The sequence below is a fragment of the Chiloscyllium plagiosum genome, unplaced genomic scaffold, assembly GCF_037043375.1.
Source record: "Chiloscyllium plagiosum isolate Xiang-an unplaced genomic scaffold, Cpla_swu_hap1 HiC_scaffold_2, whole genome shotgun sequence".
Classification (NCBI taxonomy): Eukaryota; Metazoa; Chordata; class Chondrichthyes; order Orectolobiformes; family Hemiscylliidae; genus Chiloscyllium; species Chiloscyllium plagiosum.
Window position 1 is genome coordinate 74,814,946 of NW_028270140.1, and position 27,283 is coordinate 74,842,228.

The window sequence follows — 27,283 nt, forward strand, 5'->3', positions numbered from 1 at the left end:
TGTACTGTTGCCAATATATTAGGTAAATTGCAGAAGTAAATGTAAACATTTTCTCCTATCTAGGTTAAGAAATTAATTATATATCCATGCTGCAGTACCACTATTGTTTCAGCTCAGCTGAAGAGTTAGGCAGTAATATCACGACACAATCAATACCTTTTCTGCTGTGCTCTACAATTTTACTCTGAGCACTGGAACCAAAGACTGCTGGTTTCAAATCGAGCTAGTATTAGTTCAAAATAGTCCTCATAATAATGTGTGAAAAAATGTGTGCAGCTAACATCATGGAAGAAGTTCAAGTTGATCTTTTCCACTTTATGTTTCAAATTTTATTTCAAGTTCACAAAACTTTAAAAATAAAGTATTTTCAGCTTTAACTGGAACCTATCATCTACTTTTATAATTAACACAACAGTTGATATGCGATAAAGGAGCAGCTTATACAGCCAAAGTGTTTACATTTATTAAAAGTAACATATGCTATGCAGTTAATACAATTTTAAGGATAGCACGTGGCATCAAAATGTATCCATGAAGCATTGATAAAGCATTGGATCACCTTGAGCATAGACGCTCCAGAAGAGCAATTGCCTACGGAAGTCTGGGACATCGATGGTGTTATCAGTCAGCTCCTCGGATGCTGCGTGGTTTGCTGTGCTTTTCCACCGCCACGCTTTTCAACCCAGTCAGAAAGGCAGATGTGTTAGGGTGGTAGAGGGTCTTGGCTCAGAGTTGGGATGGGTGGGAAATTGAATAGATGGGGCTCCAGTGTCAGTGTTATGTTGATTATTAACTGTGCAGACATGCAAACCCAAATGTCTCAAAAATCAAGAAACAAACTCTTAACAACCAAAACATTTGTTATAAACATCAGAAGTTGCTACTTTATATACATAAACCAATAACGACTCTCGCTCTTCCCAACTTATTTCCTTCCGAGCAAAAATGACCCAGAAGTTTGGTGACTACGTTCACCATGAACGCAGTGCCTCTTTGTGCGATGATTCAGAGGTAAGCAATGGATCCACAGCAGCAGGGGGACGTTTCTGGATAATGTTAGGTCCTCCCCACTTACTTGCTCTATTGCAGATAAACCTCACGCAGCAACTCTCTGAACTCCTGCCAATTGCAGCAACTCGGAGGTGATGTCAGCGAGCTGGACACAGTGTTCTCATTGGGTGTAGCCAGCGCAGCGCTCGGTGCTGCTGTAAGGATGTGTTGACTGTGATACTGGGGCGGTGCTGTGAGTCTCTGCTCCCTATCACACCGGGTGGTGCTGTGAGTCTGCTCCCTGTTACACTGGGCGGTGTTGTTTCGACGTGAGAGCATCGGAGCGAAGCGAAATCCGGCTGAAATTAGACTCAACTTTCTGTCGAATGCAGAGTCTACGCCACTATCAAACACACGGGCAGAGATGGAAGAGTTTCTGCAATATACCAAATCCATTCTGGTAAGAATGCCCTCAGATTGTCAGAGATTTTCAACAGTGGCTAAAAAGTACCCATCATATTTACATTGGTTATCCCACCGAGGTCTCCAAAATATTGCTCACTCAGCAAGTCCTTTGCTGAAGACTGGGCGCGTTGGGCTGAGTTATGATTTCTTTAACAATACAGGCAAAAGTCAGTCAAGTCCTTTGTGCTTCCGACAGGCAGCAACCACCAATTACTGGCCACTTTGTTGTTTGTATACAAACCAACACCTATGTTCGACCTCACTGACATTAAAAAAACTTTATAAAGGAAACTATCATGTGGCCCATTTCTGGAATATTCTCCCCTTTTATTTATCAGGGTTTGATTGGATTTAGCTAAATTATCCACTTTCTTAGGTTGTGGTATAGTTAAGGTAGAAGCAGTGAAGCTGTGAGAGTCAAATACATGTTGTCAGGTTAGATGTTGAGGATTAAGAAAGCTAAGTTTTTCTTTAACATAAGGATATACATTGGGAAGGATGAGACAGATGAAAATGTTATTCTTGCTGAGAGCTAGGTTTGTGTACAGGACTCCTTTTAATAGGCATTGGTAGCAAGTGAATCTCAGTAACCTATAACTTTGGCATGAAGGGAAAGTCTACGCTACTGCTACACCCCATAATGTTTTCCAGTTTTTTTGTCTGACATACAGGTTTTGCACTGAAGATGGGAAGCACTCTGTTACTATTTCTGTATGTACCTCCAACCATATTTTCAGTTGAAGGAATGCTTTTTTTTATTGCAGAATAGTTATTTTGATGACTTTATTGTTGGTGCTTGTATTTTTTTTAGACAGTCTTTCTTTTAGGAGGTGACAGACATATTCACAGAATTATATTCAGGTTTTTGTTTATTTTATGATGTTAGATTACTTTTTAAACTCATTCATGGGTGATGGCGTCACTGGCGAGACAAGCATTTATTGCCCATCCTTAATTGCCCAGAGGGCAGTTGAGAATAAACTATATTGCTGTGGGCCTGGAGTCACATGTATGCCATACCAGGTAAGTATGGCAGCTTTCTTCCCTGATGGGCGTTTTTCCAACAATTAATAGTGTATTAATGTTTCATTAGATTCACAGTTTATTCATTAGACTCTTAATTCCAGATTTTTAGTGACAGATGAAAATGTCTATAAAAATCGTCTGCTGTGGTGGAAATCTGACCATGAATTCTTAGAATGTTACCTGGGTCCTTGGATTCACAATCCAGTAATAATACCACAAGGTCATTACCTCCCTTATTCGATTTTAGGAGGAAAGCTACAATTAATATTAAATCCATCAGTATTTTATGAATTTTATAACTCGTAAGTGTAGAAAAAGTTTCAATTTCCATGTTTTACTGCTTAAACTATTCTTTTGAATCTTATGGACTTATACATATGCAACTTAAAATACTTCTGACATGCTCTCCATGCAGTATAATCGAATCATAGAAATGAACAGCACAGAAACAGACCCTTCAGTTCAACTTGTTCATCCCAATCAGATATCCTAAATTAAACTAGCTCCATTTGCCAGCATTTGGCATATATCCCTCTCAACCTTTCCTATTCATATACCCATTCAGATGCCTTTTAAATATTGTGTTAGTTCTAAGTAAATTGTTTTCTCACCAATGTAGATATTTGTACAGTGAAAGTGTATCTAGATGTTTCTGTTGAAAGGTAATGGTGAATCTGGATTCTTATTGTTAATCCTGTTGGTTTTTGATAACAGAAATAAAAGACCATTGTTTTTGGATTAAATCCTCATGCTAATAATGTTTTTCTTGACTCTTACCCTGGAATAATGAGTGGATTGAAGACTTTTTGTCTGGATTCGCTTTGAACCTCAGCAGGTGGTTGCCATGTAATAATAATAAATAAAAGTCAATGTTTGCAGTAAATATTGACAGTGACAATGTTCTGTATGAAATAGGAGTGAATTAAGTCCAACTTCAATGTAGTTTCATGCCTAAGCAAATTGTGCAACAAACTGGATTCCTCAGAAACATGAAAAGTTTCAAATCCTATGTTTTACAGTTTAGACAACTTTTAAGTAAACTTGTGCATGCTAAGTTAGATCCTATTATTGGATGATATTTCAATCAAAATAGTAATCACAGAAGGAAACCTTTTGGCACACACTATGATGACTTTTTAAGAGTAAACTAATTAATTCAATCAGCTTGTTCTTTCCCACATCCCTGTAATTTCTACTCTTCAGTATGTATCCACTAACCTAATCACTCACTGTGTAAAATGCTTTCCCTTTATAGTATTTGTGATTAGTTTGCCAGTTCCCTTAAATTTGAGCTTTACTGAGTTTTCTGAAATGTCAACGAGCCTAATTCCAAGACTGAAATTACATTCTTTTCAAACTTGGATGTCTACATTTGCAAGCTTTGACAAGTATTTTGTGGAGTCGAATAACTTGCAGTTATTAATGGAACTGCTGGACAATACTCAAAATAAGGCTTAAAGGACCCTGAAATTAAAATTGGTGAGGCCACAATAGTTAAGTTGCAATTAAGCTTTTAATTGGTGCTCACAACTTCTTTGAATTATAAAGATGTTGCCCAAGAGGAAGTTTAGGATCGACCTTGAGTCTTTCTTTCTTTGTTTCTCGACCACTGAAATTGTGCACAGTTTTAGGAACTAATGAATATAGGTGAAAATCCAGTAACTATTTGTTACTTGATTTTTTAAACAAAACCTTGCAGGTGTACAGGATTGATTGGGTAACTCTTTCCGATGTACTGAGTGGGTGAATGGCCTCCTTTTGTGCTGTATTATTCTATCAAAGTAAATTGCAATGTTTAGTATTGAAATACAAAATGAAAAAATCAGCACATTTGCCTAACCTTGGAATAATTCCAAGGTAGAAAAGAGTATACTGTGATAATTGGATTATGAGTCCTGCCGGAAACATTGACTCTCCTGCTCCTCTGCTGCTTAGCCTGCTGTGCTTTTTCTAGCTCCACATTTTATCAACTCTGACTTTCCAACAGCTGCTGTTGTCACTATCTCCATGTGTTTATTGGATTTCAAGCTAGCTGAAATTATTATTAGATAAATTGACTTTTTGTCTTTTTAAAATACTTCAAGTGCCTTTTTATTAGAATTCTTTTCAGATTATTTCCTGTGGATTATGACATTGTATTAACTGAAGTCATCATAGGAACTTTGGTCATTTTTATCATTGTCATGTTATGCCAATGAAAAGAATAATCGATCTAGATATTTTCTGATACTGAAGTTGCGTTGGGATCTGATTAGGTCAGTTGGCTATTTCTGTGGTCCTTTAATAATGCAGATGGAGCAGTCTCAGTCCCTATACTGGCTGTGCATTGTTCTTAGGACCTGCTTCTACACCTTGTTCTTTTGTGATATTATGGCATATTAGATATGTCAAGAGCCATGAATGAAAATCTATGGAGAACGGGAATGCTAAGTAGGAGGGAGACACATTTTTGTGTAACTTCAGGATTGTGCCCAATTATCATCCTTTCCTTCCAATCATTGACATATTATAAACTGAATTGCAACTTTGAAGCAAGTGCTGTTTTTTTACATTTCAGATTGTCAGTGTTTGATTTGTTTCATTTTGGTTTTAGGATGATAATCTGTTGAAGGAATTGCAGGTAGATAGGATAGTAAAAAAGGCATTTGGCATGCTTTCCTTTATTGGACAGAGTATTGAGTATAGGAATTCTGAGGTCGTGTTGCGACTTTATAGGACATTGGTTAGGCCACTTCTGGAATATTGTGTGCAGTTCTGGTCTCCCTCCTGTTGAAAGGATGTTGTGATATTTGGAAGGATTCAGAAAAGATGTGCAAGGATGTTGCCAGGGTTGAAGGATTTGAGCGATGGAGAGACTGAATAGGCTGCGACTGTTTTCCCTGGAGCATCGGAGGCTAAGGAGTGACCTTTTATAGAGGTTTATAAAATCATGAGGTGCTTGGGTAGGGTAAATAGACAGTCTTTTCCCTTGATTGGGGGAGTCCAGAACTGGAGGGTACAGGTTCAGGGTGAGAGAGGAAAAATTTAAAAGGGACAACTTTTTCATGCAGAGGGTGGTCCGTGTATGGAATGAGCTGCAGAGGAAGTCATAGAGACTGGTACAATTACAACATTTTAAAAGGGTCTATGAATAGCAAGGGTTTAGAGGGATATGGTCCAAATGGGCGGTTCGGTGACACAGTGGTTAGCATTGCTGCCTCACAGCGCCAGAGACCCGAGTTCAATTCCCGCCTCAGGCGGGAAGTTTGTGTGGAGTTTGCACATTCTCCCCGTGTCTGCGTGGGTTTCCCCTAGGTGCTCCGGTTTCCTCCCACAATCCAAAAATATGCAGGTTAGGTGAATTGGCCATGCTAAATTGCCCATAGTGTTAGGTGAAGGGTTAAACGTAGGGGAATGGGTCTGGGTGAGTTGCGCTTCGGCGGGCCGAAGGGCCTGTTTCCACACTGTAAGTAATCTAATCTAAAGTGCTGGAAAATGGGACTAGCTTAACTTGGGATATCTGGTCGGCATGGATGAGTTGGACTGAAGGGTCAGTTTCTGTGCTGTACATCTCTATGACTCCTTTTATACAATTTTTGTAATACTGGAAAGTAGTTGCAGGCTGCTGACAATAGACATGGGTAACTTGAGAGACTCTGATTGTTGAGTGGCACGTTTGCTGAGTAATTGATGCATTAAAAGAGATTTTACTTTGGAGAGCCTTCACATTTTGTTGTAGTTTCTGGGAGATCTTGTCATCTCAGGTAACCAAGAGTAGACTTGATACACGCAGTGGTTTTAAAATGTGTGGCTTATTGTCTGATGCTGATGTTTGCACTGATGTCATATTCAGCTGCCAGATTGCAGTTAAGTTGCTGCCTGCACCTTACTGTACTTTCTGCAGTCAGAGGCTGGTCTTCGCATATTGGTGTCTGATACACATGTACAAAGGTCTGTTGTTGGGTACTTAGCTGTTCATGGATGGAACCAATAGTCATTTATTTCGTGAAAATACTTAATAACATGGTTAGTAACCAGGCCCTGCACTGCTTAACTACTGCATGGACATTTCTATAAACATTACTTTTTTTACATTTTACTACAGGAAATGTGAAATCCAATCAGTGTAGGACTATTTATAAATACATTAAATGGAACAGAAACAGGTCATTCTGCTCAACTAGTCAATGTTTGTGTTCTAAACCCAACATTGTGATGCTCCATTCTCTTCTCCCTCAATGAGTTTTGTATTGTTATACCTTCCTTCAGAATTCTCTACTTAGTTTCTTTGACAATGTTAACTGAAGACCATCAGTTATGATTTTTCTCATAAGTCAAAGCATTTTTTGTGCATTCATCTTATCAAGATCTTTTGTAATTTTGAAGAGCTGTATAGGTGAGCTGATAGCCTCCTTTCTTGAAGAGAACGGAGTTCCACGTGATCAATTCTTTCCTGACATTTTTTATTGGAATCCTGAAAGGCCTGGTAGAGTGGATGTGGGGAAGGTGTTTCCATCTGTAGGAGAGACTAAGACTCAAAGGCATAGCCTTAGAGTGAAGGCATGACCTTTTAGAACCAAGATGAGGCAGAATTTCTTGAGCCAAAGTGTGATGAATCTGTGGAACTCATTGCTACAGAAGGTTGTGGAGGCAAAATTATTGAGTGTATTTTAGACAGATGTAGATGGGTTCTTGATTAATAAGGGGATCAAGGATTACAGGGAGAAGGCAGGAGAATAGGATTTAGAAATATATCTGCCAAGATCGAATGGCGGGGCAGATTTAATGGGATGAAAGACCCAATTCTGCTCCCGTATCTTACGATCTTATGGCATTATGTATGTCCACAGCTTTCTGGTTTCATCCTTGCATGTCTTCCAGTGCCTCCATATCTAATCTATAAATTGATGACCAGGATTGTGCTCACATTCAAGTGTGGTTTAACTAAGGTTTGAAATGGGTTTAGCAAATTTCCCAACTTTTCAAATTAATTCCTTGGTTTTTTTTTTATGGCTTTTCTAAACTGTGGTGCAGTGTTTAAGGATTGATTTTGTTTATTAAAAATTTCTGCTTCAAGAACCTTTTGTTCCTCCACTCTATCTCCTGTCCCAGATTGGAACAGGAAGTCAATGCCACTGATGTCAATGTTGTGTGCCTCTTGTGTGTTGAATGCTTGCCAGCTGATTGCTGCTTTTTCTGCTTTCTGGCTTGCTGCAGCATTCAGGATCTGAATTCTTCAATATTCAAAACTTGTAATTTCAGTATATATCTTGTTGGCAGTAAGATTCTGAATTACAAAATCCTTGTTAATCTGTTGGTTATCTGCTTTTTTTTCTTGTCATGTCATGTTGCCAGTTTTGCTCGAGTCTGCCTTCGCTTCGTCACAAACCTAGCATGCATTAGTTGTACAGTCCCTAGAATATAGCCTTTCTTTCAAACCATTTCCATTTATTCAGAAAACAGCCTTAATTACTTAAGAAAATGACATCCTATTGAAAATATTATTTTTCCCATTCTCTAATTTCTCAGTGAATTCATCTAAATTCGCAACCCTAGAAGCATACCTGAGCATATTATTTTGCACTGTAAATTGGTACATATCAATAAAATTAAGTATATTGAAGTGGTTTATTTACATTATTATTAACCACCCTGTAGCCTTTCACCATCCCTGCCTTGCCTCACTACAACTGTTGCTGCTCTTATTTAATTCAATAAGTTTGCTCTTGTTTGTTCAACCTGCAAGCTCGAGTTTACTAACAAATGTGGCAATCCAGTTTTCTTGGCAAGAAACTCTTAACAGCTACTAACTCCCTTTGCCTTCCGCTTGCTGCCTTAGTTATGTTTGACTTTTGATGTCCTTTTCCTTCTGATTGTACTTGCAGCAAAGGGTGAAATTTTGTTACAAAACTTATGATGACTTACCTGCTAAGTCTAATACAACTCTGTTGACATCAGTGGTTTTTTAAAAAAATTTATAAACCATTTAGGCAGGGATAAAGCTTTGCTCCCATTACATCTTTGATGGCTTGATGGTCTTACCCCACCTGCTTTCACTGGCCAGTACAAATAACGCATCAGGATTAAGGATTCTGCATTTTGATAAGACACTGATAAGTTCATTTCTGTTTAGAGCTGGTTCTAATCTTGGGTTGCACATTCAGCAAAGTCCTCCTTTATCTTTAGCTCCTCAAACGTTGATAATCCCATCTTGCAGTTGTACCCTTGTTGGGGATGTTACTAAGTGCTTCAGAACTGTGATTGAGTGTCCAGGGTATTCAGAGACTTTGGAATTAAAAATGAACAAATTTTCCTGACTGAACACCAGCTTCAGGGACTTGCATTTTTGGGCCAGTTCACAGGTCACACTTTGAGAACCACTGGTCTATCTCATCTTTCTCCAGATCAAATTAAAAGATTTTCCTAATGAAATGATATCCTGTAGAATATCTCTAAAATACAGCCCTGCAGGAGGCTATTCAGCAGATTGAGTCTCTGCCAGCTTTTACTAAATGTACCCCAATTTTTTACTACTCCCCAGCTCTTTCTCCATAGCCCTGCAATTTATTTCCATTAAATATTTACCAAGTTTCCATTTTTAAAAACTCCTTTCAATTTGGAAATCAGGCAATATCATCTTCATTTTTTAAAAAGCATTTTTCTTCATGTAGCCTCATTCTTTTGCTGATCATGTTGCATATATGCCCTTTATTTATTGATCCTTCAGTAATTAGAAACTCTTTCTCTTGATTTAGTCTATGAACACCCATCACAATTTTAAACCTCTTAGCAATGATCTGATTCAATTTAGCCATGTGGCTTACTACTGCTCCTATTACATAGGTTCTAACCTAAAGTAGAAGAATTTGGTAAGTTTAAATATAGCTTTATAAGAAGTTAAAAGTGCTTCACAATGGTTAACTCACTAACCTGAGCTTTGAAATGTAGTGTAATTGAATTATGCTCGTGTTGCTAAATCTGAGAAAAGATGAACAAAAAACACATTCTAATGGTTAATTAATATTTAAATTACTCTTGTGCCTTTATTTGGGCACTGGGGCTGTACTTAAAATTCTTTCAAGTGAAGTTAGCAGACTTAATGCTACTCTCCAAGTTGTCGCTGCCATTTCTATCCACTGCTACTGTACACACATGCAGTACCACAAACCAGTGTTATCACCGACTTAATCCATTTAAGGAATTGGAACCATTTGGAAGTGTTTTGCTTATCTGTCACTGCAGTGACCACCAATGTTCTAAGATTCTCCTGTCATCTAATGCTGCAGCAATATCCTGAGCTGTCAATGTCTACAAATTTTTCTGCAAGTTGTGAGAATCTTTCTGCACTGCCATATCACCACCTTCCTAGACAATACTTTGCCCTGGTTGCTCAGCAGAAAGTCTCTTGTGGTTGCCCTCAGCACTTCTGCTGATGAGCAGAAAATCTGTTGGATTTATTGGTTGTTAACGTGGCTGCTGCTGCTTATACTCTTCTTCTTTTGGAAAGTGATGTTGCCATGTGATGCTTAAAATGCTTAACCAATCAACTGTTACCACCTCACTGAAAAGGGTAGTACAGGCCCTGATCTCCATTTGAAACTGACAAGAATATTCCATTCTTTAAATGATACTAAACAAGTTTGTGATATCAACATGTTAACTGAACAAAATTTCATAAATGGCTAATTAATCCAGATTTACTGCTGGGATCCAACTTGTCCAATCATATCATCAACTGGGGTTATAACACTTAGGAAAAGATACGTCTACCACATTTAGATTTGTGAATACAGGGTAAAGTCTTTTTTTTGCCTTGTGATTTTACCAATAACCAGAGGTCCAGTTGGGAAGCAGTATTCTCAGTGAGTGGTAGTACAGTTGAGTCACTCGATGAAAGGTCTATGGTGAAAGCCAAAAATCATAAACATTCTTTATAGAAGTTAATATTTAAGGTCAATTATCCCTGCAGAATCGTGGACTCCACAACACAAATCCAGCAGCACGTGGAGAATCTTTTCACTGATTCGTTCAATTCCATTTGTTGCTTTTTCGACCTTTTTATATTGTCAACGGAGGCAGAAGAACATACAATATACTTCCCATCAATACCAACACATGGTGTATAGGATTACCATAGCACTGTAAACAGCAGAAACAGTAAAATGGTACTGCATTACATTCTGAAAAATTGATCTAGTCTTCAGTCTGTAATCATCAAATTGATGGACTAATTGTGGCCCAATGAGCTATTTCTGTGCATGTTTGCTGGGAATAGCCTTGTGTATACCTGAAGTTTAGATGCTAACCCAGTGAAACAAAAACACAGGACTAGATGCATGTTAAACAGCAGACACAACAAGCTATAGACGGAGCTAAGCAATTCTCAGACAAATAATCAATTAGGCCATAGTCTTGCTGTCTTGCCACATCGAATTGTAATTGTGGTGGACGTTCAACCAATTTGAGAGAAGAGGTGGCGACATGGACAGCCCCAGTGAAGTAAAAGCAGAGCACTTGGGTGCTCAAGACAAAGTTGAAACATTTGCAAAAATCGTCAGTTATAATTGCTAAATGGATGACCATTGTGGCTTTTTCGCAAGTTTCAAGCATTTTACTCACCAATCCATGGTATTTAATAGTACTATAATATTTGCAAACTGTGCTGTTTGGGTTCCATTAGGACTCCATTCCAGACCCATTATATTCTTGGTCCAAACATTGACAGCAGAGTTGAATTTTCAAGGTGAGGTGTACTATCTTTGACATTAAAATGTTATTTGACTGAGTGCTAGTACATAACCGAAATGAAATAGACATTGTAACAAAGATGGGATGATTTGTAACTGTTGATGTTATCATGAAGTAGAACAGTTAGAAGAATTTGAATGCACGGGTTGATTATCAGGAATGAAAATTAACTGACTGTGGTTTCAGAAACAACTGACTGCAGTTAATCGGTCTACATAATCATGGTCAGAGTCATACAGCATGGAAACAGATCCTTCGGTCCAACCAATCCATGCCAAAACTAATCCCAAACTAAACTAGTCCCACCTGCCTGCTTCTGGCCCATATCGCTCCAAACCTTTCCTATTCATGTACTTATCCAAATGTCTTTTAAATATTGTAATTGTACCCCTATCTTCCATATCCTCAAGAGGTTCATTCCACATGCAAGCCACTCTCTTTAAAAAAGACATGAGGGTAATTTTTAAAAATTTCTCTCCTCTCACTTTAAAAAAAAATGTTCCCCACATTTTCCTCATTGTACAACTACATTTGCTCAGAGGTGTGTCTGAAGAATTGGTATGGGAAAGGACAAACTAGCCGACTGTTTGCTTGGAAGGCAGAAAGAGAGAGAGAGAGAGAGAAGATTATGATATTGCTAGGTCAATATTCCTTCCTCATCAAGCTCCACCAAAAGCTGATTAACTTGTCTTTCATTCCATTGCTTTTTGTGGGACCTTTGTGTGACTGACTGCTGTATTTAATTACATTCATCAACACTGACTGCACTTCCAAAGTAATTAATTGGCTGTGAGATGGTTGGGTCATCCCAAAAGCATGATGAAGTGCTATGTAAAATACCAGTATTTCTTGTACTAAGCCAAGGAGTGCATTTGTGTGGCACGTAAATGCCTTATGAATCATGTTTGTTATTCTTGTTTGCTTTTGGCAAGGTAGGCGCTTCTGAATTAAATTGTCACTTCCATCCAATCTAATTTCATTGAATTTCTATTTCTTAAGTGAAGAAGGTGGAATAGAATTAGTCTTTAATGAAATTAAACTCTATCTCTTTTGAAGCAATACAGAACAGCAAAGTAAAAACGTTGGTAGGATATTTTTGGGCTGTTTTAAAATATTCATCTTGGTACAGCTGGCTTGATTGTCTTTTTGTTATTGTCATGACTAATAAAAAATAAAAACCATGTGTCTTTGTATGTATGAAACTGTTTAAATATATACTGATAATCACTAATAATTGTTATCTAAATGTAAAGCTGAAACACTGACAGCAAGATCCAGGACACGGGAACTTATTTCAGTCATTTGATTTTTACTTTCTTATTGTACTCCTTGAATTTTTCTATATTTGGTTGAAATTGGTATTGAATTCTTAAAAGAAATTCAATTCATTAAATTTTATTTAGTTTTTTTTTTAAATTTAGTGTTTTTTGGGAGCAAAATTGGAAATGTATGTCAGTAATAAAAATAGATTTGCAAGTTTGGTATCTTTTTGAAGTTGAGATCAGTATATGTTTCCTCCTTTCACCACTGTTTTAGGTCTAATTTAGCAGCTGTGTCCTTCAGAACTGTTCAGCCAGCTCTTTCAGTAGTGGTGTTAAAGACTCACTGATGGTGGACAGTAAGATTCCCACCCAGGGTGCATTCTGTGCTCGTGCCACCTTCCGTGCATCCTTTAACATGGTTCTTCAGCTGAGGGGAAAGTGTAATTGGTAGGAGGTTTCCTTGTTCATGTTTGACCTTATGCATGAAATGTTGTGGAATATGGAGTCAAGGATTCCCAAGCATCTTCCTCCTAAGTGTGTACCAATCTGTCACCAGGGGATTTGTCCTGACAGTTCCTAAGGTTAGTGTCGTTAATGTCTAGGATATAGTCATTCTCACAGCTTCATACCTTATGGGCAACCTTACAGACAACCTAAATCTGTTGCTTGACTCGTTTGTGGTGTATGTCTCATGATTTTAACAATTTGCAAAGTCCACAAGACTGTGGTTGCCATTGTTGCTTCTAGTGCCCAGGTCAATGGTGGGTGGTCTGTTTGGTTTCATTCCTAATAGCAGGTTTTGAAGCAGTTACTTAGAACTGTGTGGCTTGCTAAGCCATCTCAAGGGGCATTTAAGATTTGGGATTGGAGCCACATTTAGGCCATACCAGGTGAGGATAGCAGATTGTCCTTCTGTAAGGGACATGAGTGAGCTTCAATCCACAATGGTTTCGAGATCATCATTCAACTACCTTCATCCCAGGTTTATTAATCAAATTCAAATTTCAATATCTGCCCCAGAGCACTAGCCTGGGTCTCTGAATTGCTATTCAATGACCGTACCAGTACGCCATTGCCTGTTTTGTGGCTCACTGAGGAGGATGAAAAGAGAGGAGCTGACTCAACTACCACTCCCAGCCCCCATCTTCTCACTCTTTACTTGATTGTAATTCCATGTGTTGTTTCTTGTAATGGAGACCATAAGAGGACTATAGTGAAGGCGATTAAAAATTTAGACACATCTTCAGATTTTAGCTTCTTGAAGGCCACCTTCAAAAATCTATAAAGCTTGTTAAAAGTATAATAATGTTGAAATGGTGACTTTCCTACATCTTTGTGTAATCACTACTACAATGTTACGTTGTGGTTATATGTGCTTGGATACAACAGATAATTCTGCAATGATTCACTTAAAGCACCTATTAGCAATAAGGTGCTAATGACAGCAGCAGTTTTCTGACTCTTGATTTCCATGAACATATGATTGTGGAATTACTTTGCTCAAATGTTAATGTAACTCCATCTTGAACATATTTAGTTCTTATGCATCACAGAAAATGCATTATCTGGTAAATTTGAAAGGATTTATTAAACAGTTGTATTTACTGTGGCAAATTTGCCCTTTAAGCAAATATTTTTACTATAATGCTCTGAATGTAACAGCTGACTGGTCTACAAACTTATGAGGTAGAATAATCAAGCAATTTTGATATATTTTAAAGTTTGCTTGATAAAAGATAATGCAATAGTAATTAACATCGAATTTTTGACCTGTCTTAGATCAATCACATGGGGAAGCAACAAGACAGAGAACTATTTTTAACTGCAATGTATATCTGCTAGATTGTGTCATGAAAACGCTTCAATTTTTCCATTCTCTATCTTTCCCTATCTCTTTTGGATTCTGTCACATTACTCTTTGACCAGAAACGTGGGTAGAAATCCTCCTCATCCTGTTTAAATCTTGATCCTGTCTCTGCACTTCTCATCAATGGAATACTTTACTCCGATCCCGTGGCAATTTCTTTTCTTCCTACTACCTTTTGAAATTTTGTTCATTTCTGCTGCCTTTGGTTTTGAAGCCTTGACTTTGCTATTCATTTCTCCTATTCTCACGTATGGTATGCAATGTATTCCTTTTCTTCATTTGAAACATTCTAAAATGTTTTTTGCATGTAGGAAATGCGTTTAAATGTGCTGTTACACTTTTTGAAAGTGAATAAAGTTTAACCTGATTTTAATGTTTGTTGTTGTTCGGCATGATTTGATCATAAATGAAAAGGATACAAACTTTAAATCAACATCTGTAAGAAAAATCAGTAGTAGCAATGAAACAGTGCTATTTTTGTTAATGTAATTTTTATTTTTGTGCGTTATTGCTTGAAAGATATAATTTGTGATAAGTACCGTTTTTAATTGGTCCTTGTGCACACTGGGTTAGGATATAGACCAATTCACTGGGCTGAATTTTCAGGCTCTCCCTCGAAGTTGGGAATGGAGGAGGGTGTTAGTTTCAGGAGGTCATTCCAATGTAAACCAGGGCCAGGACAAGGTGAGACAGCGATCCTGCATGGCTCGTGCTGTGGCATGTTTAAGTTGTTGAAGAAATTGTTCATGTGGTTACTGTCTCTTTCTGATCAGAACATGACTGCCTTTGTATTACTGCTTAAGAGAATAAAGAGATTCTTGATGTTTTCAAAGTAGGTGCTGTTGGCACAGCATGTGATGAAGCAAGTGGGCAATTAGGCATTGAATGGGTCTTCAGCCCACCACCATGACCCCACCAATGCCTTGCCTTCATGGGACACGAGCACAGGGCAGGGCTGCCAAACAGTGAAATAGTCACATGGTCCAGAAGAAGGATGAACGTGGGGAGGGAGGGGATGGGTAAGACTGGTTTTGTGGTCAGTCGCGATTTTGGGCAAAACACACAGCAGAGAGGGTGGACCCGAGCCACTCGGGGGCATGGGAGACAAAAGAGGAGGAAGAAGACGATGAAAGCCATGTCCTTAACACAGGATCAGCTGTCAAAGATATGCTCCCTGAAGATGTCTAAGATCCAGCATGGGAACTGACTGTCCAGCCTCTGTGATCCTGTAACAAAAATGTCTTTTACCCCTCAGTTGTTCTCACCATGTCTATGGCCATTAAAGTCAACATGGCCTTGCTGTACTTCTGCATCCTCTCAGAGATCAGTTGCTGACCTTGGTGGCATTCTTCAACGTGGCATCTCACATGATCACTGTCTTTTTTGCCAGGGCTGAGCAGTACATTCATTTTGCTACAGATGTAGCCTCAGGAACAAGGAATATTGTGCTTCACCTCATGTTTGTGGATTCTCCGAGCTTTTGGCATTATCATATTACCATCAAGGCATCCAGTGATCACTCTGTAATCCATCAACTGGAAGGGTTTGCTCAATACCCAACCTTGTGCTCCATATTTGTTCATACTTGCTTGACATCTTTCATGATTGCATATCCTCCACCAGTCGCATTGCTTCAGATCTGCACTTCAACCCCCAATGTGCATAACGAGGGAGTCGTGGAGGGAATGGTCTCTGTGGAATGCTGAAAGAGGTGGGGTGAGAGAACATCTCCTTTGATATTTCCTGTTAAGGTGGTAGTAACACCTGGAGTCCCAGTTGTTTGTCTTAAAGTACCATCATTTGTGCATTGCGCGGGAATTAAAGCAGTGACTATAAGACGATTGCTCAATGACCCACTTAATTCTCCACTTGTGAGGTGACCATCTTATGCCACCACCTGGAAGAGGACCCGTCTTTCCAATTTTAGATCCAAGCAGACATCAATGACGTTAAGGGCAGCCCTGTCTCTGGTTCCAGGTCCCAGCTCCTTTTCTGTTCACTTTGGCACTGTGGAAGCTTTGTCACAAACAGCAGTTACCTTCTTTTGGGCAGCAGCAGTCTCTCTCTGGCTTCCATTGTGGAATCTAAATTTGTTGCACACTTCATCTAACCTATGTCTGGCTCTAATTGGATAGGGTACAAGTCTCCATTTCAATGAAGGTCTCACTCATTGTGAGCATCTGTGCTTGTAGAGTCATAGGATCATACAGTAGGGAAACAGACCCTTTGGTCCAACTCATCGCGGCATCCAAATCCGACCTAATCCCATTTGCAAAAGCTTGGCTGATTTCCCTCCAAGCCGTTCCTATTTGTATAACCATTCAGATACCTTTTTTAAATGTTGTAATTGTACCAGCCTCCACTTCAATCAATTCTCATCAGAATACAGGTTTCTGACCCCAAACAACACTATATAAGCAGGATTCTAGCAGGGGAAGGCAGGTGGCTGTCATCCCTGAAAAGGAAAGATGGTTTGAGACTGACTTCTAAAATGCATTACTATGCAGAGATGTCACACAGACAACAGTAAACAAGCTGAGGGTCACACTTTCATTTTCTCAGTCGATAAGGGCAGGGTGATTGACGTAGTTTGTATGGATTTCAGGAAGGCCTTTGATAAGGTTGCACATGGTAGACTGCTCTGAAATGTTAGATCAGATGGAATCCAGGTGGAGCTAGCAAATTGGAGGTACAATTGGCTTGATGCTGGGAAGCAGAGGGTAATTGTAGAAGAATGCTTGTTGGATTGGAGTGCCTCGGGTTGGTGCTGGGCCCATTGCTTATTGTTATCTGTATCAATGATTTGGATGAGAAAGGCATGATTAGTAAGTTTGCAGATGACACTAAAACAAGCGGTATGTTGGACAGTGAGGAACATCATCAGAAATTGCAGCACTAGCTTAATCAGCTGGGAAAGAGTGCCGAGAAATAGCAAATGGAGTTTAATACAGCTAAGTGTGAGGTCTTGGCATTTTCGAAAGTCATAGAGATGTACAGCATGGAAACAGATCCTTCGGTCCAACCCGTCCATGCCGACGAGTGATTGGAGATCATTCCATACACTCTGTGTGAAAAAGGTTGCCCCTTAGGTCCCTTTTATATCTTACCCCTCTCACCCTAAACCTATGCCCTCTAGTTCTGGACTCCCCGACCCCAGGGAAAAGACTTTGCCTATTTATCCTATCCATGCCCCTCATAATTTTGTAAACCTCTATAAGGTCACCCCTCAGCTTCCGATGCTGCAGGGAAAACAGCCCCAGCCTGTTCAGCCTCTCCCTGTAGCTCAGATCTCCAACCCTGGCAACATCCTTGTAAATCTTTTCTGAACCCTTTCAACACTACTATCATAGGGCAAGCCAGACAGAGAACAGCCAGGGAATTCCTAGAGGCATGGCATTCATCCACAAACTCCATCAACAAACACATCGACCTGGACCCAATATACCAACCACTACAGCGGACAGCTGAAACTGACAACCGGAAGCGGCAGGGACAGACCACTATAAACACCGGAGGAAACATCAAAGAAGCGCTTCGCAGGAGGCTCCCAAGCACTGATGATGTTGCCTAGCCAGGGGACGAAACGTTTGCAACAAAAACTTCCAGCTCGGCGAACAGAACCACAACAACGAGCACCCGAGCTACAAATCTTCGCACAAACTTTGAACCCTTTCAAGTTTCACAACATCTTTCCGATAGGAAGGAGACCAGAATTGCATACAATATTCTAACAGTGGCCTAACCAATGTTGTGTACAGCCACAACATGACCTCCCAACTCCTGTACTCAATACTCAGACAAATAAAAGAAAGCATACCAATTGCCTTCTTCGCTGTCCTATCTATGTGCGACTCCACTTTCAAGGAGCTATGAACCTGCCCTCCAAGGTCTTTGTTCAGCAACACTCCCTAGGACCTTACCATTATGTATGTAAGTCCTGCTAAGATTTGCTCTCCCAAAATGCAGCACCTCGCATTTATCTAAATTAAACTCCATTTGCTATTTCTCGGCCCATTGGCCATTCTGATCAAGATTCTGAGGTAGCCTTCTTTGCTGTCCACTACACCTCCAATTTTGGTGTCATCTGCAAACGTACTAACTGTATCTCTTATGCTCGCATCCAAATCATTTATGTAAATGACAAAAAGTAGAGGACACAGCACCGATCGTTGTGGCACTCTTTTGGTCACAGGCCTCCAATCTGAAAAACAACCCTCCACCATCACCCTCTGTCTTCTACGTTTTGAGCCAGTTCTGTATCCAAATGGCTAGTTCTCACTGTATTCCGTGAGATCTAACCTTGCTAACTAGTCTTCCATGGGGAATCTTGTCAAACTCCTTACTGAAGTCCAGAGAGATCACATCTACCACTCTGCCCTCATCATTCCTCTGTTACTTCTTCAAAAAACTCAATCAAGTTTGTGAGACATGATTTTTCATGCACAAAGCCATGTTGACTATCCCTAATCAGTCCATGCCTTTCCAAATACATGTACATCCTGTCCCTCAGGATTCCCTCCAACAACTTGCCCACCACTGAGGTCAGGCTCACCGGTCTATAGTTTCCTGGCTTGTCTTTACCGCCCTTCTTAATGAGTGGCACCACGTTAGCCAACCTCCAGTCTTCTGGCACCTCATCTATGACTATCAATGATACAAATATCTCAGCAAGAGGCCCAGAAATCACTTCTCTAGCTTCCCACAGAGTTCTAGGGTACACCTGATGAGGTCCTGGGGATTTATTCACCTTTATGCGTTTCAAGACATCCAGCACGTCGTCCTCTGTAATATGGACATTTCGCAAGGTGTCACCATCTATTTCGCTACTTTCTATATCTTCCATATCATTTTCCACAGTAAACACTGATACAAAGTATTCATTTAGTATCTCCCCCATTTTCTGCGGCTCCACACAAAGGCCGCCTTGCTGATCTTTTGAGGGACCCTATTCTCTCTTTAGTTATCCTTTTGTCCTTAATGTATTTGTAAAAACCCTTTGGATTCTCCTTAATTCTATTTGCCAAAGCTATCTCATGTCCCCTTTTGGCCTTCCTGGTTTCCCACTTAAATATACTCCTACTGCCTTTATACTCTTCTCAGGATTCACTTGATCTATCCTGTCTATACATTACATGTGCTTCCTTCTTTTTCTTAACCAAACCCTCAATTTCTTTAGTCATCCAGCATTCCCTATACCTACCAGCCTTCCCTTTCACCCTGACAAGAATATACTTTCTCTGGATTCTCATTTCTGAAGGCTTCCCATTTTGCAGCCGCCTCTTTACCTGCAAAACATCCCCCCCCCCCCCCCCCCCATTTCAGCTTTTGAAAGTTCTTGCCTAATACTGTCAAAATTGGCCTTTCTCCAATTTCGAATTTCAACTTTTAGATCTGGTCTATCCTTTTCCATCACTATTTTAAAACTAATAGAATTATGGTCACTGGCTCCAAAATGCTCCCCCACTGACACCTCAGTCACCTGCCCTGCCTTATTTCCCAAGAGTGGGTCAAGTTTTGCATCTTCTCTAGTCGGTACATCCGTATACTGAATCAGAAAATTGTCTTGTACACACTTAACAAATTCCTCTCCATCTAAACCTTAACACTATATGGCAGTCCCAGTCTACGTTCAGAAAGTTAAAATCCCCTACCATAACCACCCTATTATTCTTACAGATAGCTGAGATCTCCTTACAAGTTTGTTTCTCAATTTCCCTCTGACTATTAGGGAGTCTATAATACAATCCAAATAAGATGATCATCCCTTTCTTATTTCTCAGTTCCACCCAAATAACTTTGCTGGATGTATTTCCAGGACTATCTTGCCTCAGCACAGCTGCAATGCTATCCCTTATCAAAATCGCCCCACCCCCTCCTCTCTTGCCTCCCTTTCTATCCTTCCTGTAGCATTTGTATCCTGGAACATTAAGCTGTCAATCCTGCCCATCCTTGAGCCATGTTTCTGTAATTGCTGTGATATCCCTGTCCCATGTTCCTAACCATGCCCTGAGTTCATCTGCCTTTCCTGTTAAGCCGCTGGCATTGAAATAAATGCAGTTTAATTTATTAGTCCTACCTTGTCTCTGCCTGCCCTGACTGTTTGACTCACTTCTGTTCTCAACTATAGCAGTCTCAGATTGATCTCTTTCCTCACTATCTCCTTGGGTCCCACCCACCCCCCCACCTTACTAGTTTAAATCCTCCCGAGCAGTTCTAGCAAATTTCCCTGCCAGTATATTAGTCCCCTTCCAATTTAGGTGCAAACCATCTTCTTTTACAGGTCACTTCTACCCCAAAAGAGAGTCCAATCATCCAAAAATGTGAATCCTTCTCCCATACACCAGCTCCTCAGCCATGCATTCATCTGCTCTATCCTCCTATTCCTGCCCTCACTAGCTCGTAGCACCGGGAGTAATCCAGATATTACTACTCTCAAGGACCTCCTTTTTAAATTCCTGCCTAACTCTCTGTAATCACCCTTCAGAATCTCAACCTTTTCCTGTCCTGTGTTGTTGGTGCCAATGTGGACAATGACCTCTTGCTGGCCCCTCTCCCCGTGAGAACATCCTGCATCCTCTCTGAGACATCCTTCATCCTGGCACCAGGGAAGCAACACACCATTCTGTTTGTTTGCTGCTGGCCACAGAAATGTCTGTCTGTACCTTGGACTAGAGAATCCCCTAACATTATTGATCTCTTGGAACCTGATGCCCCCCTCCCAGTTGCATTCGAGCCAGTCTCAATACCAGAAACTTGGTGTTCGTGCTACGTTCCCCTGTGAATCCATCACCCCCTACATTTTCCAAAACAGCATACTTGTTTGAAATGGGTATACAGAAGCTCCTGCACTAGCTGTCTTACCTCTCTTACCTTTCCTGGAGTTAACCCATCTATGTGACTGCATCTGAGACTCCCCCCCCCCCCCCCCCCCCCCCCTTCCTATAACTGCCATCCATCACATACTGTTGCTGTTGCAAATTCCTCATTGCTTCTAGCTGTCTCTCCAACTGATCCATTCGATCTGATGAGATTCGCAACCAACAGCATTTATTGCAGATATAATCCGCAGTAGCCCTTAAATTCTCCTTAACCTCCCACATCTGACAAGGAGCGCATATCACTCTACTAAAGGCCATTTTTGCTCTTTCACAATCTACAGACTCAGAAGGTAGGTTAAGTTAATAGTTTTGTCTTATATTTTAAGTTTAATGAAGAGACTTATCTCAAAAAACATATAATCAAGAAAGAACCCACTCTACTTAGTACTGCAGACTTTCTCTAGGTCCCACTTAAAAACAACACACTTATCTGCTTCTGTGCTGTGAACTTCATCCAAACAGTTCCTCCAAGTGCAGTTGTGAATTTCCCTGTCCAGCAATACATGAATTCAAACAGCAAAGGCAATGAAAGTAAGAGTTTCGTGTTGAATGGTCAGGCCTTAAGGAGTGTTATGCAACTGAAGGACCTTGGAGGTTCAGGTCCACAGTTCTCTGAAAGTGGAGTCACAGGTAGACAGGACGGTGAAGAAGACTTTTGATGCACTGACCTTCATTAGTCGGGACATTGAGTATGGAAATTGTGAAGTTATGCTGCTGTTGTACAGGGCATTGGTGAGGCCACACTTGGAGTACAGTAGTCCCCCTGTACCCTCAGGGAATATGTTCCAAGACCTACCGCCGAAGCCTGAGACTGCGGATAGTAGCGAACCCATTCATTTAAATGGGAAATTTACCTTCCTAGGCTGATTTGTCATGAATGGTGTCAAATTTCTTGTGTTGTTGGAGCTTCACTCATCCAGGCAAGTGGGGAGTATTCCATCACCCTGCTGACTTATTACTTGTAGATTGTAGACACACTTTGGGGAGCTAAGAGGTCAGTTACTCACTGCCCTATTCCTAGCCTCTGACCTGCTGTTGTGGAAACCATGTGTAAGTGGCTAATTCAGTTAAGTTTTTGGTCAATGGTATTCCCCAGGATATTGGTAGGGGGGATTCAGTGATGGTACTATAATGGAATGCCAAGGGGCAGTGGTTAGATTGTTTCCAGTAAGAGACTATCTTTACCTGGTATTTGTGTGGGGCAAATATTACTTGCCAATTGTCAGCAAAAGACTGGACATCGTCTAGGTCATGTTTCATTTGAACATGTACTGTTTCAGTATCTGACGAGAGGCAACTGGTGCTGAACATTTGTGCATTCATTGATGAATGTCCCCACTTCTGACGTTATGGAGAGAAAGTTGTTATTGAAGCAGCTGCTTGGTTGAGCCAAGGACACTCCCCTGAGGAAATCCTGAAGTGTTGTCCTGGAACTGAGATGACTGATCTCCAACAGTCAAAGCCATCTTTCTACGTGCGAGGTATGACGCCAACCAGCGAAGAATTCGCCTCCTGAAACCCATTGTAACCAGTTTTGCTCATTTAGTGAAATGTGATCTTGGTGTTAAGCACTGTCACTCTTATTTTACCTCTGAAATTTAGCTCTTCTGTCTGTGTTTGCACCAAGGCTGTAGTGAGGTCACGAGCTGAGTGACCCTGGCGGAACCCAAACTAGGTGTCAATAAGCATGTTGAAAAATAGAAATTACTGGACAACTCAACAGGTCTGACAGCTATTGTGGAGAGAAATCAGAGTTAATGTTTCTGGTCCAATGACCCTTCCTCAGAACTGATGATACCTAGGAAAATGTTGTTTTTTTTTAATGCAGAAGATAGTGAGGGAGGATCTTAGTGTAAACGATAGAGAGAAGAGAAGAACAGTTGGACAGACAAAGGAATGGATAATGGTCAGCATAGGAGAATGAGTATCTACTATTAGGGACATGTTGTAGCTAATACTGTAATGGGTTGTGTATAATAGCAGACCATGTGATAACAAGGCCTGATGCGATTAGATTACTTACAGTATGGAAAACAGGCCCTTCAGCCCAACAGGTCCACACCGCCCCGCTGAAGCGCAACCCACCCATACCCCTACATTTACCCCTTACCTAACACTACGGGCAATTTAGCATGGCCAATTCATCTGACCTGCACATCTTTGGACTGTGGGAGGAAACCGGAGGAAACCCACGCAGACACGGGGAGAACGTGCAAACTCCACACAGTCAGTCGCCTGAGGCGGGAATTGAACCCGGGTCTCTGGCGCTGTGAGGCAGCAGTGCTAACCACTGTGCCACCGTGCCGCCCATGCGTGGTCCAGAAGGCTGGAGAGTTCTCAACTGCAAAATGAAGTGCTGCTGTTTGAGCTGGAGCACTGCAGCAAGCCTGAGACAGGGATGTTGGCCAGGAAAGACAGTGGTGTGTTGAAATGGCAGGGAACTGGAAGCTCGATATTTTTTTGTGGACAGAACGAAGGTGTTCTGCGAAGCGATCAGCCCAATGTGTGCTTCATTTTCCCAATATCGAGAAGACCACATTGTGAATAGCGAGTACAGTAGACTGAGCTGGTTACTGCTGAGCAGGTGCTTCTTAATACTGTACTAATCGAGAGTAAACTGTTCGGGCAGTTATTGCCTGTTGTTGAATTTATACAGTTATTTTGTTACAGAATATACATGGACAACTTCCACATTGTTGGGTCGATGCTAGTATTTTAACTGCATTGGAACAGCTTGGCCAGGTGTGTGGCAAGTTTTGGAGCACAAACACTGGCCATTTCCTAAATTATATTTTAATTAGTGTTGCACAGATATGTCAATTAATCATGGTCACGGAATGCCAAATGAGGAACATCTGGAATACATAAACTTAAATTTTTGGATGTTAGGAAAACCTTAAGATTAGACCACTTTACAGTCTAAACGGTTCTGGGTTGGTATATTGGTAAATAATATGGAAAAGCCAAAAGACCTAGAATTGAAATTAGTGTTATTGGAAGCATATTTAAGGTACTAATATCAATGCTCTGTTCATAGGACATAGCTGGCTAGGCCATTATTTATTTGCGATTCATAATTTTAAGAGCCAATCCCATTGCTGTGAGTCTAGAGTCACCTGTAGCTGAAACGAAGTAAGGATGTGACATTTCCTTCGCTAAAGGATTTTTAAAAGTAAAAATTGACAGCGGTTACCTGGACACTATTTGGCTAGGTTATTAATCCAGATATTTTTATTGGATCCAACTTTCATAATCTGCTATTGTAGGATTTGAACTCCTACCCCAGACTATTAGCCTGAAGGTTTGCTAGGGAATCAAGGAAGAATTGAAGAAAATTAGTATCTTTAAAATAACGTGCTGGAAAAATTCATGGGACAAAAAGCTGATCAAAGCTGGGCCTAAAAATCTACTTCCTAGGGTACTAAAGGAGGAAATAGTTCTAAGCCTCCACCGTAGCTCCCTAAAAAAAAAACTTAGAGCTAGGACAAACAGAGTTGTTTTCTCTGATTTGCTGCCCATACCATGTGCTAGTGAGGTGAGGAATAGGGAGAGAAAGGAGTTGAACACGAGGCTACAGGGATGGTGCAGGAGGGAGGGTTTTGGGTTTTTGGATAATTGGAGCTCTTTCTGGGGTAGGTGGGACCTCTACAAACCAGATGGTCTTCATCTAAACCGGAGGGGTACCAATATCCTGGGTGGGAAATTCGCTAAAGCTATTATGGTGGATTTAAACTAATATAGCAGGGGGATGGGAACCAAAATTGTAGGACAGGTGCAGAAGAGGATGAGAGTAGGGAGTTCCAAAATCAAGTCAAAATCAAGTATCTGACACTGGCAAGCGAGAACCTGGTTTGAAGTGTGTGTACTTCAACGCGAGGAGCATCCAAAATAAAGTGGGTGAACTGGCAGCGTGGGTTGGTACCTGGGACTTCGATGTTGTGGCCATTATGGAGACATGGTTAGAGCAGGGACAGGAATGGCTGTTGCAGGTTCCAGGATTCTTTCAGTAAGAACAGAGAAGATGGTAAAAGAGGGGGAGGTGTGACATTGTTGATCGGGGCAATATTACAGTTGTAGAAAGGATGTTTGGGGACTCGTTAACTGAAGTAGTATGGGCTGAGGTTAGAAACAGGAAAGGAGAAGTCACCATGCTAGGAGTTTTCTATAGGCCTCTGAATAGTTCCAGAGGTAGAGGAAAAGATAGCAAAGACGATTCTCGATAGGAGTGAGAGAGAGGCAGGGTAGTTGTTATGGGGAGACTTCAACTGTCCAAATATTGACTGGGATCAGTACTATAGATGGGTCAGTTTTTGTCCAGTGTGTGCAGGAGGGCTTCCTGACACAGCATGTAGACAGAAAGGGGGCGAAGCCACTTTATATTTAGTACTGGGTAACAAGCCTGGCCAGATGTTAGATTTGGAAGTAGGTGAGCACTTTGGAGACAGCGATCACAATTCTGTCAGGTTTACTTTAGTGATGGAAAGGGATAGGTGTACTCCACCGAGCAAGAGTTACAGCTGGGGGGAAGGGAAATTACAATGCAATTAGGAAAGATTTAGGAAGCGTAGAATGGGGAAGGAAACTGCAGGGGATGAGCACATTAAAACTGTGGTGCTTATTCAAGGAAAAGCTCCTGTGTGTCCTAGATTAGTATGTACCTGGCAGGCAGGGAGGAAGATATAGAACGCGTGAGCCGTGGTTTACTAAGGAAGTGGAATCCCTGGTCAAGAAGAAGAAGGATTATGTTAGGACAAAATGTGAAAACTCAGGGCGCTTGAGGGTTCCAAGGAAGTCAGGGAATACCTAAAAAAGAGAGCTCAGAAGAGCCAGGAGGAGACATGAGAAGTTGTTGGTGGATAGGATCAGGGTTAACCCTAAGGCTTTCCATAGGTATGTCAGGAATAAAAGAATGACGAGAGTTAAATTAGGGCCAGTCAAGGATAATAGTGGGAAGTTATGTGTGGAGTCAGAGGACTTGGGGGAAGCACTAAATAAATCAGTATAGAAAATGAAAATGTTGGCAAGGAAGATACAGAGATACTTGCATCTAGACTAGAAGAGATTGAGCTTCACAAGGAAGAGGTATTAGAAATACTGCAGAGTGTGAAAATAGACCAGTCCCCTGGGCCGGATGAGATCTATCCCAGGATCCTCTGGGAAGCAAGGGAAGAGATTGCAGTGCCTTTGGCGTTGATTTTCAAATCATCATTGTCTACAGGAATAGTGCCTGAGGACTGGAGGATAGCAAATGTGGTTCCCTTGTTCAAAAAGGATAGTAGAGACAACCCTGGTAATTACAGACCAGTGAGTCTCACTTCAGTTGTTGGTAAAGTGTTGGAAAAGGTTATAAGAGATAGGATTTATAACCATCTAGAAAAGAATAATCTGATCAGGGACAGTCAGCACGGTTTTGTGAAGGGTAGGTCATGCCTAATGAATCTTATTGACATTTTTGACAAAATGACCAAACAGGTAGATGAGAGTAAACAGGTTGATGTGGTGTATATGGATTTCAGCAAGGCGTTCAATAAGGTTCCCCACAGTAGGCTATTATACAAAATGCGGAGGAATGTGATTGTGGGAGACTTAGCAGTTTGGATTAGTAATTGGCTTGCTGAAAGAAAACAGAGGGTTGTAGTTGTTGGAACATGTTCATCTTGGTGTACCGCAAGGGTCGGTGTTGGGTCCACTGCTGTTCGTCATTTTTATAAATGACCTGGATGAGGGCTTAGAAGGGTGGGTTAGTAAATTTGCAGATGACGCTAAGGTCGGTGGAGTTGTGGATAGTGATGAAGGATGTAGTAGGTTGCAGAGAGACAGATAGGATGCAGAGCTGGGCTGAGAGGTGGCAAATGGAGTTTAATGTGGATAAGTGTGAGGTGATACACTTTGGACGGAGTAATCGGAATGCATAGTACTGGGCTAATGGTAAGATTCTTGGGAGTGCAGATGAGCAGAGAGATCTCTGTGTCCATGTACACAGATTCCTGAAAGTTGCCACCCAAATTGACAGGGTTGTTAAGAAGGCATATACAGTGTTTTGGCCTTTATTAATAGAGGGATTGAGT

The 27,283-nt window shown here is 40.8% G+C and overlaps 1 protein-coding gene across 2 annotated transcripts in view; it reads left to right on the forward strand.

Moving 5' to 3' along the window:
- The first annotated feature begins 660 nt into the window (after nt 1-660).
- Nucleotides 661-27,283, forward strand: part of LOC122561080 (protein prune homolog 2-like) — a 435,917-nt gene continuing 409,294 nt past the window's right edge. The window contains exon 1 of one of the 2 annotated variants that reach the window (XM_043712461.2): nt 661-1,450. In XM_043712461.2, the coding sequence (XP_043568396.2) occupies nt 1,415-1,450 (36 nt within the window). In that variant the 5' untranslated portion in view covers nt 661-1,414. The remainder of the gene's footprint in view (nt 1,451-27,283) is intronic. The other variant, XM_043712468.2, reaches the window with a different exon arrangement.